Source organism: Tachysurus fulvidraco, chromosome 23 (genome assembly GCF_022655615.1).
Source record: "Tachysurus fulvidraco isolate hzauxx_2018 chromosome 23, HZAU_PFXX_2.0, whole genome shotgun sequence".
Taxonomy (NCBI): Eukaryota; Metazoa; Chordata; class Actinopteri; order Siluriformes; family Bagridae; genus Tachysurus; species Tachysurus fulvidraco.
The window spans coordinates 21,813,341-21,831,663 of NC_062540.1; the positions used below are offsets into that span (position 1 = coordinate 21,813,341).

Here is an 18,323-nt window from a genome sequence, read left to right on the forward strand (position 1 = left end):
CCTACGCCTGTTGTACCACGAGTCTGTTATTAAAAAGCATGCAAATGGATCCTCCGTCTCATGACGCTTCATTACACATGAAGTTTAAAAAAGAAAGTAAAAATTATTCTATATAAACAAACAGGAAATAAGTTCATGCTAATTGAAGGGTTTTAGGAAGATGAAGGTTTTCACTTGTAGTTTAAAGACAGTCAGTGACTCAGCTGCACTCTAAAAAACGCTGGGTTGTTTTTTCAACACAAATGCTGGGTTCAGGCCGCTGGGTAGGACTTTTGGTTGTTTTAACCCAAGTTTGGGTTGAAAATTGTAATGAGCTATAACCCAGCAGCACTGGGCTGGGACACAGATGTTAAAGAGAGCATGCACGTCAACGTGAAAATTGAATGACACCAGTGCGAAAAGCTGCCATCTTCCTTGCGTCTTCAGATAAATGTGAGTGAAATTCTGTCGGAAATTTGTTATTCAATATTTATTTAACGATGTTCATAGTCATAAAAAATCTGCTTTACTGTATAAACTAATGTTATATGTGCAATATAGGCTTTCAGTTTGAAACTAAACATGTCTGACCACCATTTTATTCGTGACACACCCAGCATCATTAGGATAATTTAGGAGCAATTCTCAGATAAAATGCCTTTTGACTGACATTAATATTCTCTATGTAATTAGTTGATGGCAGCAAGCAGTGTACCCAGGTGTGGCAGTTACTACACACTGTGGTGTATGGACTTTCTGGGGAGGAGACACTAGCAGTAAGAGTTCTGTGAGCTCATTTTTGCAGACAAACTATACCTTTTTTTTGTTAATTAAACTGTGTGTAGTTAATAAACTTTTATTGTCATTACTGAGACCTAACTGCTTCAATGGATTCTGTGTTCTTTAACTTGTACACTGTAACATGAAATGTTTTCATATTTCACACATATTTAATTGGAAGTCAATTTTCCTGACTGCAGTCAGTTTGATGCATGTTCATTATTCTAAATTCTTCTATTTTTCTTAGACAACACTGCAATTACATTGCAATTGATGATTTTTACTGATATTTCATACATTTTCATAGAATGATTGAGTGATTCTTACCGAACACTCCTTGCCAAGTTCTCCTCAGATGTGACTTCTGCCAAGACTTCCTTCTACAAGGAAAAGCTTTAAGCTTCCTCACATGACCCTCGGAAATTTCACAACATCATCTCTTCTCTGCTCAACCCCCCAGCTCCTTCTCCTTCATCCTGCCTGACTGCGGAAGACTTTGCTTCGTTCTACCAGGAGAAGATTGAAGAAATCTGACGGACCTTCACTTCAGCCCAGACTGCACTTATCCCTCAGTATGGATTCCCCACACCTTCGTGGTCACATTTCTCAACTGTAGCTGCAGAAGAGATTTTACAACTCATCCAATCCTGTAATCGTACCACCTGCCCATTGGATCCACTCCAATCCATTATGCTCCAGACCATCTCGCAAGACCTTCTGCCCTTCATTACCACTATCATCAATAGATCCATAGCATCTGGTCAGGTACCAACTACTTTCAAGAGAGCAAGGGTTATTCCCATCCTAAAGAAACCTGCTCTGGATCCATCAGACATCAGTAACTACAGACCGATATCACTGGATCCATCAGACATCAGTAACTACAGACCGATATCACTTCTCTCATTTCTTTCAAAAAGTCTTGAACGCATTGTCTATAAACAACTGTCTGTCTATCTCTCACAGAACAACCTCCAAGATCCCAACCAGTCAGCTTTAAAGCAGCTCATTCCATAGAGACAGCCCTTTTGGCTGTCTCTGAGAAGCTACATACTGCTAGATCAGCCAAACTGTCATCCATCCTTATCCTCCTTGACCTTTCAGCAGTGTTTGATACGGTCAACCACAAGACTCTCTTATCCACCCTCAGGAGTCTTGGGATTTGCGGATCAGATTGGGAATGGTTTGCTTCCTAGCTGGAAGGACGCTCATATCAGGTAACATGGAAGAGAGTGTCATCTGCTCCACACAGACTCTCCACTGGTGTCCCACAGGGCTCAGAACTTGGTCCTCTTCTTTTCTCCCTGTATACTCACTCACCACTGCTATGCTGATGATACACAACTTATCTTCTCTTTCCCACCCTCAGATACCACAGCTTCTGATCGGTTCTCAGCATGTCTAGCAGAAATTTCATCATGGATGACTGCTCATCAGTTAAAGCTCAATCCTAGCAAATCTGAACTGCTGTTCATCCCAGGTGATTAATCCCCAGGTCATGAACTTGCTATATCTTTGCACAACGATCTGATCTACCCTTCAGCCACAGCTTGCAATCTTGGGGTAGCCATGGACCATCAACTATCCTTTTCCTCTCATATTGCTAATGTGACTCGCTCATGTCGGTTTCTTCTCTACGACATTAGAAGGATTCGGCCATTTTAGTCCACACAGACTGCTCAGGTACTTGTTCAGTCTCTTGCCATTTCTAGACTGGATTACTGCAACGCACTGCTGGCAGGTCTACCTATGAACACAATTTGTCCTCTGCAAATGATCCAAAATGCAGCTGCACAGCTTGTTTTCAACCTGCCAAAGTTCTCACATACCACCCCGCTGCTGCGATCCCTCCACTGGCTTCCGGTAGCTGCATGCATCAGATTCAAAACACTGATACTGGCCTACAAAGCCAAAAATGGTCCAGCTCTCTCTTACCTCTTCACTCCTCGCACTGCACCTCACACCCTCAGATCTACAGCACTGCTCCACTGGTTCCACCATCTCTCAGGGTAAGAGGCAAGTATTCTACAAAACTCTTCTCTGTTCTGGCACCAAGGTGGTGGAATGAACTTCCCTTAGAGGTCCGGACAGCAGAGTCACTGGCTATTTTCAAGCGGCAGTTGAAGACCTACTTATTCAGGAAACACTTCAACTAGCACTTCTTTCCTTATCTTTTGCATTTTAAAAAAAACACAACCTTTGACACTTTTTCATTGTAACTTTGAAGAAATATTTTAAACTCATGATATCTTAAGTATGTAACCTAGTGAGCAGCATTATTGATTCAATGTTAGAGATTTAAGCACTTATGTATGTCACTCTGGATAAGCGCGTCTGCCAAATGCTGTAAATGTAAATGTGTCAGCATACTCCTTCGTAGCTCCAGTTTGTGGCACGCACTTGTGACGTCATTCCAGAGTTGCCAGACTTTTTATTTAAGCACGCCGTTCATGCTGGATTGCTGCCAGATGAACTCACTTCAGTACGTCACGGTCTGTGAGTCATCCTGTCTCCTCCAGTCTGAAGTTATCGTCAGTATTCTAGCTGCTGTCGGGCTCCGAGTGTGTTTGCCAGGTTGGATTTGCTTTTTCACCCTTTTTGTTTCCTCATGAGAGTTGCTGCTTGCTGCTGCCTGCCTTTTTTTTCCCGGTTTTTGTGCTCCGGTGTTTTTCCTGCCGGTTGGAGTTTATTTCTAGGATTTGAATTAGTTACGAACGTTTCCCTCTTCTATTCCAGTGGATTATTTATTTTCTCCCTGCTTGGATTCTATTCTTTCTGATTGTAGATTACTATTATAACTTTTTCCCCAGACACTTTGCATTCGCATGTCTCAATGCCTGCCCACCTTGACACCCTGCTCATTATTAGTCAAGGAGGACTTGCCTTCCGACTTCTCTCTGGTGCCTGCTGAATACCATGATCTGGGCCAAGTTTTCAGTAGAGCTTGTGCCACTTTCCTGCCACCTCATAGACCTTACGACTGTGCCTCCTGCCGGGCACCCCCCCCCCGGTCGTCATCCCTAACCGGTGCTGGATTTTTCTTTGTGGAAAAGAAGGACGGTACTATACGGCCCTGTATTGACTATTGTGGTCTTAATGCCATCACCATTTTCACCAAGCTGTATCTTCAGAACGCCTATCACCTAGTCTGTATCCGAGAGGGCGACAAATGGAAGACCGCATTCAACACCCCCACTGGTCATTACGAGTACCTGATGATGCCATTTGGCCTCACTAATGCCCCAGCAGTGTTCCAGGTGCTGGTAAATGACGTTTTACAAGATATATTAAATCTGTTCCTGTTTGTTTACCTGGACGACATCCTCATCTTCTCCCGCACGCCCAAGGAACACACCCGTCATGTCCGTACAGTGCTTCAGAGGCTTTTTCAGAACCAATTATATGTGAAATGTGAGTTCCATGTCACGAAGACCACCTTCTTGGGCTTCATTCTGGCAGCAGGGAGTGTACGGAATGGATCCCAACAGAATCAAGGCTGTTAGAGGTTGGCCCCACCCTGGGACATGTAGGCAGCTTCAGCAGTTCTTGGAATTTGCGAATTTTTATTGGCTATTTCTCCGGGGTTACAGCTCAGTCATTGCACCCTTGCACCAGCTGCCGAGCAAGCCTACAAGAAGCTGAAGCAGCTTTTCACCTCTGCCCCATCCTCACCTTGCCAGATTCCACTCAACAATTTGTGGTGGAAGTTGATGCATCAGATACCGGTTCTTGTCTCAAAGGGACACCAAGGACAATAAACTTCACCCGTGTGCTCTCCTCATCTGAACGGAACTACACTATTGGTGAATGTGAGTTACTGGCAGTCAAACTCACCCTGGACGAATGGCATCACTGGTTGGAGGGTGCAGAACAACCATTTCTGCTCTGGACAGACCATAAGAACCTACGATATATCTGGACAGTGAAGAGGCTGAAACCCCAACAAACTTGTTGGGCACTCTTCTTTGAAAGGTTTGCGCTGTCCTATCAGCCGGTAACGAAGAACGGAAAGCCAGATGCTCTCTCTCATCAGTTCTCCCCCAATCCCATCGACTCAACCGCTGAACACATTCTTCTTCACTGCGTTGCTATTCGGGCACTTTGACTAGGGATCGAGAGAAGAGTTCAGCAAGCCGTGTCTAATCAGCTGGTTCCTACGGACTGTCCTGAGGGTAAACTTTTTGTTCCTGTTCACCTCCGGTCCTAAGGTCTCCAGTGGTGTCAGAATTCCCGGCTTTTCTGTCACCCCGGTTTCCCTCAGACCTTATCGGTTCTCCAGCAACAGTTCCGGTGGCCCTCGCTCAGACGTGACGGCTGGGACTTTGTCACGGCCTGTCCAGTTTGCTCTTATGATCAAACTTTTTTTGTTGGCCCAATCCACATATCTAAAGTGATAAACCCGGTTGCGGTCCCCAGGGTGTTGTGTATCCACCCCACTTTCCACGTTTCCAGGCTGAACCCTGTCCAGGCTTGTGCTTGATGTGTACCTGATTCTTACCCTGAGAGATGGTGGGACCATTGGAGCAGTGCTGTAGATTTGAGGGAATGAGGTGCAGTGTGAGGAGGGATAAGAGACTGCTTGTCTACAAAGTCATAAACAGAGCTGCTCCCCTTACCTCAGTGTTTAAATCTGATGTGTTCAGTTGCAGTAGCCAGTGGAGGAGCGCAGCAGTGGGGTTGTGTGGAGAATTTAGGCATGTTGAAAACAAGTCATGGTGTTTGTGTGTGTGTATGTCCCCACCCTCTGAATCCAGAGCATGGATCATCAGCTCCAGGGGCGAGTCCTCCAGGTGAAGCTCCCGTGTTGTGGAGACGATCTGAATCTCACTGATGATGTCCACGATGGCGTCACAGCGTAACACCTGTCCAGTCACTGGAACACAGGGGAAAGTTTTAGGACTGAGCTGAAATAAAAAACACTCAATGCCTCAGCAGTCACGTTTCCTCACCAACATCCTCTGCTAGAATAATACTAGTGAGGCGCGAGAGCTGATTGGAGTGAGCCTGAAGTACAGCTCTCTGGGAACAATGACGCTCGTCCATGTCTACAGATTCAACACTCACCACCCCTGGTTTGTTTGATGACCTGTGTGAGTACATACACACACACACACGAATAGACACACACACACACACACACACACACACACACACACACACACACACACACACACACAGGTGATTATTTCGTCAGACTAGAGGCATCATGTTGAACATGGAGTTATTTTATTATTATTAATGATTCCACACAATTGTTTATTGACGTCACTTCCTCTTTACCATCTGTAGCAGCCTTCATTGGCCTCCAGTGTGAAGTTGATCTTTGTGCTCCTGGCCAAAGGGAGCAGAACTTTGGGCATGTTCAGTTTAGCAGGCTGACAGACATCAATGTAACATGAAGTCAGGACCAACAGAAACACAACCCGGAAACTGAGTTCTGCCATCAAGGTCCCAGGTCCCAGTTACTTCAGTGTGAGAAACAATACAGGTTCAGTTCACGAATCTACAACACAGCAGGAGAAGAGGAGATGATTAAAGCTAATAAAATATATTCATAAAGAAATAAACACACAAAAGCATGTAAACAAAGCCCCTGAAGTTTCACATAATGGACTTCCTGAGAGGCAAAAGTCAGGTGGTAAGAATGGGCAGCAACACTTCATACCCGCTGACCCACAACACTGGTGCTCCTTAGGGCTGTGTCCTCAGCCCACTCCTGTACTCCCTACACACATGACTGTGCAGCCATACACAGCTCCAACGTCATCGAAAAATTCTCTGACGACACAACGGTGATAGGCCTGATCACCGACAATGATGAGATGGCCTACAGAGAAGAGGTGAGCACCCTGACTAAATGGTGTCAGGAGAACCACCTCTCACTCAACATTGACAACACCAAGGAACTGGTGGTGGATTTCAGGAGACAGAGCAGAAAACACAAATTCATCACCATCGACAAGACACCTGTGGAGTGGGTGAGCAGCTTTAAGTTTCTCTGTGTCATCATCAGTGAGGATCTCACCTGGTCCATACACACTGATGCAGTGCTGAAGAAGGCAGATCAACGCCTCTTCTTCCTGAGACGGCTGAGGAAGCATCCAACATCCTCAGAACATTCTACACCTGCACTATAGAGAGCATCCTGACAGGCTGCATCACTGCCTGGTTTGGAAACAGCACCGCTAGCAACCGTAAAGCTCTGAAAAGGGTCGGGTGAACTGCCAGCCACATTGTTGGAGGTGAGCCTCCAGGATATCTACACAATGCGGAATATAAGGAAAGCCCAGAGGATCATCAATGACTCCAGCCACCCGTCCCACAGACTGCTCTCTCTGCTTCCCTCAGGAAGACGTCTCCGCAGCATCCAGGATAACTTTTTCCCTCAGGCTATCAGACTAATTAACAATCACACTATACACACACACTGCATTTATACACAATGGACTATACACACACACACACACACACACACACACACACACACACACACACACTGCATTTATACACACTGGACTATACACACACACTGCATTTATACACACTGGACTATACAAACACTGCATTTATACACATTGGACTATACACACACACACACACACACACTGCATTTATACATACTGGACTATACACACACCGCATTTATACATACTGGACTATACACACACTGCACTTATACACACTGGACTATACACACACTGCATTTATACAAATTGGACTATACACACACACTGCATTTATACACACTGAACTATACACACACACTGCATTTATACACACTGGACTATACACACACACTGCATTTATACACACTGAACTATACACACACACTGCATTTATGCACACTGGACTATACACACACACACTGCGTTTAATTTAATTTAATATAATAATCTATCTGATAATAATCTATCTGTTACCACTGGGCATTTCTGTATCTGTACAATCTGTCACACCTTGACATATTACATATATATAATATATAATATGTGTGTACATAATAATATATTATATATAATGTGTAGTGCATTGTAAGTATGTCTAATAGTACACTGTGTGTACTGACTATGTATGAGCATATTGCATCATTTTCACATTTGCACATTTTCACCTGCATGTAAATTGTTCCCTTAAAAATCCATGATGTTATTGATGCCCTACCACATGCTTCTTGCATCATTGGTGTTGAATTGTTCTTCAACTTTATTTTTGTATTGTCTTTTTGTGGCTTGATGGATTTCCTGAGGTCGTAACTGGATTGTTTGCGATCATCAGGCTTCCCGGATTTAAAAGCGGATGTCCGCGCTGACAAGGCTGCTCGAACAACGTTATTAATCCACGGTTTTTGGTTGGGATAGATGCAGATTGTTTTTGTCTGCACTACATCTTCTACACACTTCCTGATGAAACATGTTACAAAATCTGAGTACGCCTCTATGTCGTCATCAGACGCTGCCCGGAACATGGCCCAGTCCACATGCTCAAACGAGTCCTGTAGTATAGCGTCTGATTGGGCCGACCAGCTTTGGATTGTCCTGAGGGCGAGTGCTTCCTGTTTCAGTTTCTGCCTATAGGCAGGCAGGAGCAAAATGGATGAGTGATCTGATTTGCTGAAAGGTGGGTGGGGGAGGGATTTGTAGGCATCCTGTGTAGGGAGAGTAGCAGTGGTCCAGTACACGGTCACCATGCGTGTTGATGGTGATGTGTTGAAAAATATTTGGGAGCTATTGTTCTGAAGTCTTTGTTAAAGTCCCCTGTAACAATAAACTCTGCATCTGGGTACATGGTTTCCTGCTCACTTGCTCACTTATTCCCATACAGTTCCTTGAGTGCCTGGTCTGTGTTGGCTTGAGGAGGAATGTAAACAGCAGTGATTACGACCGCTGTAAATTATATAGAATGGTTAACACAGAAGCATATGAAATTCCAAATCAGGGGAGCAGAAGGATTTAATAGAGTGTAGGTTCCTTCCATCACAACACGAGTTGTTGATAAAAAAACAAACACCTCCACCTCTTCTTTTCCCTGTGAGCTCTTCGCCCTGTCCGAGCGGTGCACGGAGATCCCCATGACCTCGATGGCTGAGTCTGGAACCTCTGCAGATATCTAGGTTTCTGTGAGGAAAATAATGCAACAGACCCTTGTTTCTCGTTGGTATGAGATACATGCCCTCAGTTCACAGAGTTTGTTGTCCAGTGACTGAACATTAGCCAGCAAAATGGTTGGGAGAGGAGGTCCGAGGGGACGACGTCGGAGTCTGACAAGGATCCCGGCTCTCTTCCCTCTTTTCTGGTGGTGTTTCCTTGGTCGCGTCCGTGTGGCCCAGACAAAGGGCTCTGATGCGGTGTTTGTAAACAAATCACCAGCATTCAAGAACTCAAAGTCCAGTTTAAGTTTCTCGACATAGGAACCTATATTTAGAAGCATATGTCTGTTGTAGCAGTAATACAAACAACATTCAACAGGCACAGCAGCAGAATAGCTAGTAAAACAAACAAAAAACTGCAAAGTTTCATCGGAGCTCGCAACATGGCTGACATGCTTGGTGCCATCTTGGAACCTGGAAAGGAATGACATCTGCTCCATGCAGACTCTTCACTGGTGTCCCACAGGGTTCAGTACATGCTCCTCGTCTTTTCTCCCTATATACTCACTCTCTTGGTGAAGTTATTTCCTCACATGGGTTCTCTTACCACTGCTATGCTGATGATACACAGCTTATCTTCTCTTTTCCACCCTCAGATACCACAGCTTCTGATCGGATCTCAGCATGTCTGGCAGGAATATCATCATGGATGACTGCTCATCAGTTAAAGCTCAATCCTAGTAAAACTGAACTGCTGTTCATGCCAGGTGGTTCATCCCCAGGTCATGACCTTGCTATATCCCTGCACGACGATCTGATCTCCCCTTCAGTCACAGCTCGCAACCTTGGGGTAACCATGGATGATCAATCGTCCTTTTCCTCTCATGTTGCTAATGTGACTCGCTCATGTCGGTTTCTTCTCTACAACATTAGAACCATTTTTTTCCACACAGGCTGCTCAGGTAATTGTTCAGTCTCTTGTCATTTTAAGACTAAACTACTGCAACGCACTGCTGGCAAGTCTACCTATGAATGCAATTTGTCCTCTGCAAATGATCCAAAATGCAGCTGCACAGCTTGTTTTCAACCTGCCAAAGTTCTCACATTCCACCACAATGCTGCGACCCCTCCACTGGCTCCCGGTAGCTGCACGCATCAGATTCAAAACACTGATGCTGGCCTACAAAGCCAAAAATGGACCAGCTCCCTCTTACCTTAAAGCCCTCATCACTCCTCACACTGCACCTCGCACCCTCCGATCTACCACCACTGCTCGACTGGTTCCACCATCTCTCAGGGTAAGAGGTGGACCATGTTCTCCACCTCCATTGTCGACGTGGCCGCTCGTAGCTGTGGCTGTAAGGTCTCGGTGCCTGTTGTGGCGGCAATCCCCGAACCCGGTGTTGGACCCCAGATGTAAGGGATGCCGTCAAGCTGAAGAAGGAGTCCTATCAAGCCTGGTTGGCTCGGGGGACTCCGGAGGCAGCTGATAGGTACTGGAGGGCCACCGAGCTTCAGCCCGGGTGGTTGCGGAGGCAAAAACTCGGGTCTGGGAGGAGTTCGGTGAGGCCATGGAGAAGGACTACTGGTTGGCCTCAGAGAAATTCTGACAAACCACCCGGCACCTCAGGAGGGGAAAGCAGTGCCCTGCCCACACTATTTTCAGTGGGAGTGGGAATCTGCTGACTTCGACCGAGGACATCCTCGAAGTTCTTTGAGGTTCTCCTCAACCCCACCGACATGACTTCCACTGAGGAAGCAGAGGCCGAGGGCTCAGTTGTGGACTCGTTGATCCCCCATGCTGAGGTCACTGAGGTAGCTCCTCAGTGGCAAGGCACCTGGGGTGGATCAGATACGCCCTGAGTACCACAAGTCTCTGGATGTTGTGGAGCTGTCTTGGTTGACACGCCTCTGCAACATTGCGTAGAGGTTGGGGACAGTGCCTCTGGACTGGCAGACTGGGGTGGTGGTCCCTCTGTTTAAAAAGGGGGACCGGATGGTGTGTTCCAACTACAGGGGGATAACACTCCTCAGCCTACCCGGAAAAGTCTATGCCAGGGTACTGGAGAGGAGAATCCGGCTGAAAGTCGAACCTCGGATTCAGGAGGAACAATGCGTGTTTCGTCCCGGTCGAGGAACACTGGACCATCTCTGTACCCTCGCCAGGTTGCTGGAGGGTTCATGGGAGTTTGCCCAACCAGTTCACATGTGCTTTGTGAATCTGGAGAAGGCATTCAACTGTGTCCCTCGTGGAGATCTGTGGGGGGTGCTCTGGGAGTATGGGGTCCGGGGCCCTCTGCTAAGGGCTGTCCGGTCCCTATATGCCTGGGGCAGGAGTTTGGTTCGCATTGCCGGCAGTAAGTCAGACTTGTTCCCGGTGCATTGGACTCCGGCAGGGCTGCCCTTTGTCACCGGTCCTGTTCATTATTTATATGAACAGGATCTCTTGGCGCAGTCGGGGCCAGAGGGAGTCCGGTTTGGGGACCACAGGATTTCGTCTCTGCTTTTTGCAGATGATGTTGTCCTGTTGGCTTCCTCAAATCAGGACCTTCAGCATGCACTGGGATGGTTTGCAGCAGACTGTAAAGCGGCGGGGATGAGAATCAGCACCTCCATGTCCGTGGCCATGGTTCATTCCCCATTCAGGTTGATGGAGAGTTCCTGCCCCAAGTGGAGGAGTTTAAGTATCTTGGGGTCTTGTTCACGAGTAAGGGAAGGATGGAGCGGGAGATCAACAGGCGGATCGGAGTAGTGCAGTGATGTGGTAGATAAACCGGTCTCTTGTGGTGAAGAAAGAGCTGAGCCACAAGGCGAAGCTCTCTATTTACCAGTCGATCTACGTTCCTACCCTCACCTATGGTCATGAGCTTTGGGTCATGACCGAAAGGACAAGATCCCGGATACAGGCGGCAAAAAATGAGTTTCCTCCACAGGGTGGCTGGGAGCTCCTTTAGAGATAGGGTGAGGAGCTTGGCCACTTGGGAGGAGCTCAGAGTAGCTACTCCACATCGGAGGAGTCAGCTAAGGTGGCTCGAGCATCTGTTACCGATGCCTCCTGGATGCCTCCCTGGGAAAGGCCTAGGATATGCTGGAGGGACTATTTCTCTCGGCTGGCCTGGGAACGCCTCGGTATTCCCCTGGAAGAGCTGGAGAAAGTGTCTGGGGAAAAGGAAGTCTGGGCGTCCCTGCTTAGACTGCTGCCCCCGCAACCCGACCCCGGATAAGCGGTAGAAGCTGGATGGATGGATGGATGAAGCTTTGAAGCCTCAGAACACCATCCCAACTGTCAAGAATGGGGTGGTAGTATAATGTTGTGGGGCTGCTTTCCTGCAGAAGGGACTGATGCACTTTACAAAATAGATGGCATCATGAGAAAAGAATATTATGTGGATATATTAAAGCAACCTCTGAAGACATCAGCCAGGAAGTTAAAGCTTGGGCTCAAATGGGTCTTCCAAATGGACAATGACCCCAAGCATACCTCCAAATTAGTTACAAAGTGGCTTAAGGACAAAAAGCCAAGGTATCGGAGTGGCCATCACAAAGCCCTAATCTCAATCCCATAGAAAATTTGTGGGCGAGCAAGAAGGCCTACAAACCTGACCCAGTTACACCAGTTCTGTCAAGAGGAGTGGGCCAGCAACTATTGTAGAAAGCTTGTGGAAGGATACCCAAAATGTTTGGCCCAAGTGTATGTATACTTCTGACTTTGGTGAAAGTGATAATAAAAATACATAAAAATTTTCCCTCGCTCAATTCTGACATTTAACAAATGCAAAAAATATGTTAATATGTATTGATTTAAAACAGAAAAGGTTTACTCTGATTTAATGTATGACAGTAAAGAAATAAAAGTTTTTGTGTTTTTTTCTGAAGTGTATGTAAATATCTGGTTTCAACTGTACGTCACTCTGGATAAGGGTGTCTGCCAAATGCTGTAAATGCAAATGTAAATGTACAAGGTGCTCCGCAAAGGTGTGTTCATTGGTTCAATTTACCCCACATCATCTGGCTCACTTTGCCCCATAGCCACCATTTTCAATCAATCAATCAATCAATCAATCAATCAATCAATCAATCAATCAAAATTTATTTGTATAGCACTTTCAACACCATAACAATGGATCAAAGTGCTTTACATGATAAAAATCAATATATAAGTCAGAAAAATGTATAATCATAAAACACATCAAACTAACAATAAAATAAAAGTACAAAAATACCATACACAGTAACTCGAGAAAAAAACAACATACTAATCATAAAGCAAACGCCTTCGAAAAAAGGAAAATCTTCAATTGTCCAAAGAGGGAGCCAATTTCAAAGACAGTGGTAGCCCGTTCCACACAGGAGCTGCCACGGAGAATGCACAATCTCCACTCCCTCTCATTTGCTTTCAAAGAGTGAAAAGATTTGTATGGGCTTAACATAGCTTTGATGTAGTCAGGAGCCAATCTTCAATCTTAACTGAGCATTTTCTGTCCCTTAGGTAGGAACCAAATCCACTTTAAGGCCACATCATTAATACCAACATCATCTCTAAGACGTGCTAATAAAAGATTGTGATAAACAGTATCAAGTCCAGCATCATCAAAACAACACATTTCCCAGAAATGTGAAAATGGTAAAAACGGCCTAGCTTAGAAATTCAGGCTAACCTTTAGCTTAATGATTCACATGGTTTTATATAACAATGACCATGACAATTTATATATATAGTACGAATAATTCAACTTCGACCATCAACCAATGTGCTTTCCATTAGGTCATTAAAAACACACAACAAACAAACAGAAAATCATACAAAAATCCCATCAAATCACCAACATGTACTATAAACAACTTTAGACCTAGATAAATTTGCTTTGGAGCAACAGCTAGTATACCTGCAATGTAGATATAAAATTTTGTGAAAAAAACAACTTACTTCTTGTCCCATATACTTCTCCTCTTCACAACAAACTAGAAATGACGGAGTCCTTTAGAATGTATGGTCACATGACACCAAATTTGTATAGTTTCTTAGCAACAGGGGGTGGGTCATCTTACCCCACTTACCCCACTCTCACTCGCATCAGCCTCATGTAAAAGACACCCTCTATTCTCTGGGGCAAGTATCACTGGGATGTCATCTTCATCTTCTTCATCATCATCAACTTCGTCTTCTTCTTTGTAGTTTTACTCTTGATTTTGACTGTTGAAAAAGAGATTATTTTTCTCTAAAATTATTTTGATCTAAAATGAGATTTATTACTTATTTAATGATAATGAATAATTTCTGAGACTAATTATGTAAATGTGCTTGCAAAGCAGCTTTACAGAAAGATAATGATGTAGATACAGAGTTATATCAACTGATTAAGTCAGAGGGGACACCAGCAAAGAAAAACTCCATGAGATGACATGACTCCAAAGGGTGTGAATGTGGATGGTTGGATGTATTGATTGAATACGCTGAATATAAGGAGAGAGGTAGACCTACTGATACTGAGAAAACTTGTACTTGCAGTTCGTGATGGAAATGAACAAACTGCTGATTGATGCTGATGATAAAAATAAATGAACCAGGTGACTGAACGAGGCTCTTGTGACTCAATGAGGTTGGCTCGGCTCATCCGTGGGTCTTTCTCAGAAATGGTGCACTTTATGATGAGCATTCATTTTATTTTATTGAATATCTCTGGCACAAAGTATTAAAAGTTTCTTATTTAAAGTTATTTTCTTCTATTTCTTTTATTATTTCTACTTAATTTCAGAGTCAGACAGTTTATAGGTTTGGTGTTCAGAATATACATTACAATCTATTTAATTAGTTAATTAATTAATTTTAAAAAATTAAATTTATTTTCTAAATTATGTTTTTTAACATCTTCCGGCCCAGAAGAATGCTGATGGGTGAAAGCGGGGGATATCCTGGACTCATCACTCACAGCCGGTTTTCATCAGCGACATCCTGACAAGCCAGCTCCCTGTTCTCGGGGACGGCCCTGGCATCGCAACTGCCCTCGCGTCGGGAGACGCTTGCGGGGGGGAAGGGGGGGGGGGCTCTGTCACGGTTAGGGTTAAGGTTTAGGCTTAGGGTCAGGAGGTGCCACACGCACCTCCTGAACACCAGTGAAGAGAAGCATCTCCAGAATACTAAAGCCCTTCCGGACTACACTCCCCAGAATTCTTCACCACCGCTGATTACAGTGCCACCTGCTCCTCATTAACCACTTCCTATTTAAGATGAACTTGAGCTCTATGCCGGTGCGAAGTCTTGATTTGTTTTGGCAATCATTCTGAGCATTTCTGTGTATTCCTAGTCTGGGTTTGATTCTGTTTCTGTATTCTGTTTCTCTGATTGTTTGCTGCCTGCCCCGACCTACTGCCTGCTTTGCCGTTATCGATTTCTGTCTGCCCTTTGATATTGTGTTTTCCGGCTTTGACCCTGCTGGTCTGATTATGAGTGTGGATTTCTTAAAACAGCTGCACATGGATCCTCAGCCTTATGACTCCTCATTACAGGAGACTTTGCCAACGGACGGTCCAGCAGCCGTCATCAAGCTAGCGACTCAGCTCTCTTGCCAAGCACAGCAGCTCACCGGCGTTGTAGGAGCCACCGGAGCACCGAACCCTCAGCCGCCGGCAATAGATCCCCCAGCCCCCATGTATCCTGCTCCTGCAGCTGCCAGCCCCAGACTCCCCTTCCCAGAGAGATTCAACGGAAAGTGCTTGGAGAAAGATGCATCACACACTTCACCAGGGACCTCAACCTACTGGTGGGGGACCACCATCATGAGCGCATTTGTTTTCACATTATCCACTCTCCCCGACACGCAATCATGCTCGGACTGCCCTGGCTCAAACTCCATAACCCAGTCATCTCCTGGCCCGAACTGCAAATCTTGAACTGGGGCAGCACGTGTACCCACCACCACCTGCCTCTGGAGGGGCGCTCCAACTCAACACCATGATCACCACGCCTTCCGCATCTGACACCCCTGAACTTCCGACTGAGTACCAGGACCCTGCAGAGGCGTTCAGCAAAACCAAGGCTACTGAACTACCACCACATTGCCCCTGCAACTGTGCCATCGAACTCCTCCCAGGGGCCACACCACCTAGAGGAAGATTCTTTCCCCTCTTACAGCCGGAGTCAGCAGCCCTGAACACGTACATCGAGGAGGAATTGAAGAAGGGGTTCATCCGGCCCTCTGTGTCCCCAGCATCTTCAGGGTTCTTTTTTGTAAAAAAGAAGGATGGGGGCTCTGACCGTGCATCGACTACCGAGCCTTAAACGATATCACGGTTTTGATATCCCCTTCCGCTCATGCCGCCAGCTTTAAAACAACTCCGCCGGGTGCGGTATTTCACCAAACTAGATATCGCTGCGCCTATAATCTTATCTACATCAGAGAGGGACACGAGTGGAAAACTGCTTTTTCGACCAAGTCTGGCCACTATGAATATTTAGTCATGCTGTTCGGCCTTTCTAACAGTCTGGTAGTCTTTCAGTCCTTCATTAACGACGTATTCTGCGACATGTTAGACTGCTGGGTGATCATCTATATCAATGACATCCTCATTTATTCCCTGCCGGAGCACGTCCAAATTGTGAGGGCGGTATTGCAGCGCCTGATTCAGCACCGCCTCGGCCACTAACCATCTAAGAGCTGCAACGCTTTTTAGGATTTGCCAACTTTTACCGCCGTTTCATCCGTGGATTCAGCACAATCACGGCACCCCTAACCTAAGAACTAAGAAACTAAGAAAGAACCAGCCCCTCTCATTTGGTCACTGGAGGTGGACGCCTGAAAAAAAGTTTTACCTTGGCACCCATCCTTCACCATCTAGACCCGAACCGGCCATTCATAGTGGAAGTGGACTCCTCCAGCACAGGAATCTGAGCCGTCCTGTCACAATGCCAGGGACCAGCCAATAAGATGTTTCTGTGCGCATATTTCCCCGCAAGTTGTCACCTACAGAGCACAACTATGACAGGGGTGACAGCGAGCTGTTAGCCATAAAAGCGCCATTTGAGGAGTGGCAGCACTGGCTGGAGGGCGCGCAGCACCCATTCGTTGTTCTTACCGACCACTGAAACCTCGAATACCTGTGCTCCGCAAAACACATAAACCCACGCCAGGCATGGTGGGCCATGTTCTTTACCCGGTTTCACTTCATGGTAACCTACAGACCAGGAAGCAAGAACACCAAAGCTGATGCCCTGTCGTGCGTGCGCCGAGAGACAGATCAGAACATGCCAGCTGACCCCATCATCCCCAAAATTCGCATCCTTGCTCCCATCCAGTGGGACATCCTGACCGAGATCTCCCATGTCAACGGAGAAACACCACCACCAGTAGAGTGCCCACCAACCTAGACCTACGTGCCCGAGAACCTGCGTGCAGCCCTTTTGGAGCTCCTACATGCCAGCCCTAGCTCCAGCATTGCAGGAACAATCCACCTGGTCCAAAATCAGTTTTGCTGGCCATCACTACCCATGGACGCACGGGAATTCGTCCGAAGCTGCGTGGTGTGCAGCACCTCTAAAGCCTACCATCAACGCCCTGCGGGTTGTTTACAGCCTCTTCCCATTCCACAATGACCATGGTCTCACATCACCCTAGACTTCATTACTGACCTGCCTCGATCAAATAACTACACCGTCATCCTAACCGTCATTGCCCGATTCTCCAAGGCCTGCCGCCTGATCCCTTTACCCAAGCTCCCTACGGCCTTTGAGATGGCAAAAGCTTTATGTAATTTTGTTTTCCGCTTTTATGGTCTGCCCGAAGACATCGTGTCTGACAGAGGCCCCCAGTTCACATCACGGGTCTGGATGGCCTTCTTTGAGCAACTGAACATCAACATCAGTCTCACCTCGGGGTCCTACCCAAAGTCCAATGGGCAGATCAAGCGTCTGAACCAGGAAGTCATCCATTTCCTCCATTCGTATTGACAAAACAACCAGAACAAATGGAGCAGATACCTGAAATGGGGGGAGTATGCCCAAAACTCCCTCGTAAAACCCACCACCGGCCCAACTTCCTTTCAATGCTTCCAACTACAGAGGGCCATAAGGAGACAGAAGACCGATTTTGACAGGCGCCGTAGGGCGCACCCCGAATATCAACCCGGCCAGTGGGTGTGGCTCTCGAACCGCGACATCCGTCTCCGCCTGCCCAGCTGAAAACTAAGCTCCATGTACGTGGGGCTGTTTCAGATCCTCAGACAGGTCAATCCGGTGTCGTACCATCTCGCGCGTCCCCCGACATACCGCATCTCACCTACCTTTCATGCCTCGCTGCTGAAACCTGCCGACGAACTGAGAACAGACCCTGAAAGCACCACCACTCCGTTTGAACCACCGCCACTGCTTATCGATGGCGAAGAGGCATATGAAGTCTGTGAGCTGCTAGACTCCAGGCACCAGGGAGGTCGTCTGGAGTATCTGTTCAACTGGGAGGGATACGGCCCAGGAGAATGCTAATGG

At 46.3% G+C, this 18,323-nt stretch overlaps 1 protein-coding gene across 2 annotated transcripts in view; it reads right to left on the reverse strand.

Moving 5' to 3' along the window:
* The window catches only part of LOC113650915 (nuclear pore membrane glycoprotein 210-like), a 58,466-nt gene extending 44,609 nt beyond the window's left edge, over window positions 1-13,857 (reverse strand). For both annotated transcript variants that reach the window (XM_027159467.2, XM_027159466.2), the window contains exons 1-4: window positions 13,773-13,857; window positions 6,040-6,262; window positions 5,709-5,845; window positions 5,501-5,632 (exon numbers count right to left, since the gene is read on the reverse strand). In XM_027159467.2, the coding sequence (XP_027015268.2) occupies window positions 5,501-5,632; window positions 5,709-5,845; window positions 6,040-6,203 (433 nt within the window). In that variant the 5' untranslated portion in view covers window positions 6,204-6,262; window positions 13,773-13,857. The remainder of the gene's footprint in view (window positions 1-5,500; window positions 5,633-5,708; window positions 5,846-6,039; window positions 6,263-13,772) is intronic.
* Between the last annotated feature and the right edge of the window lie 4,466 nt (window positions 13,858-18,323).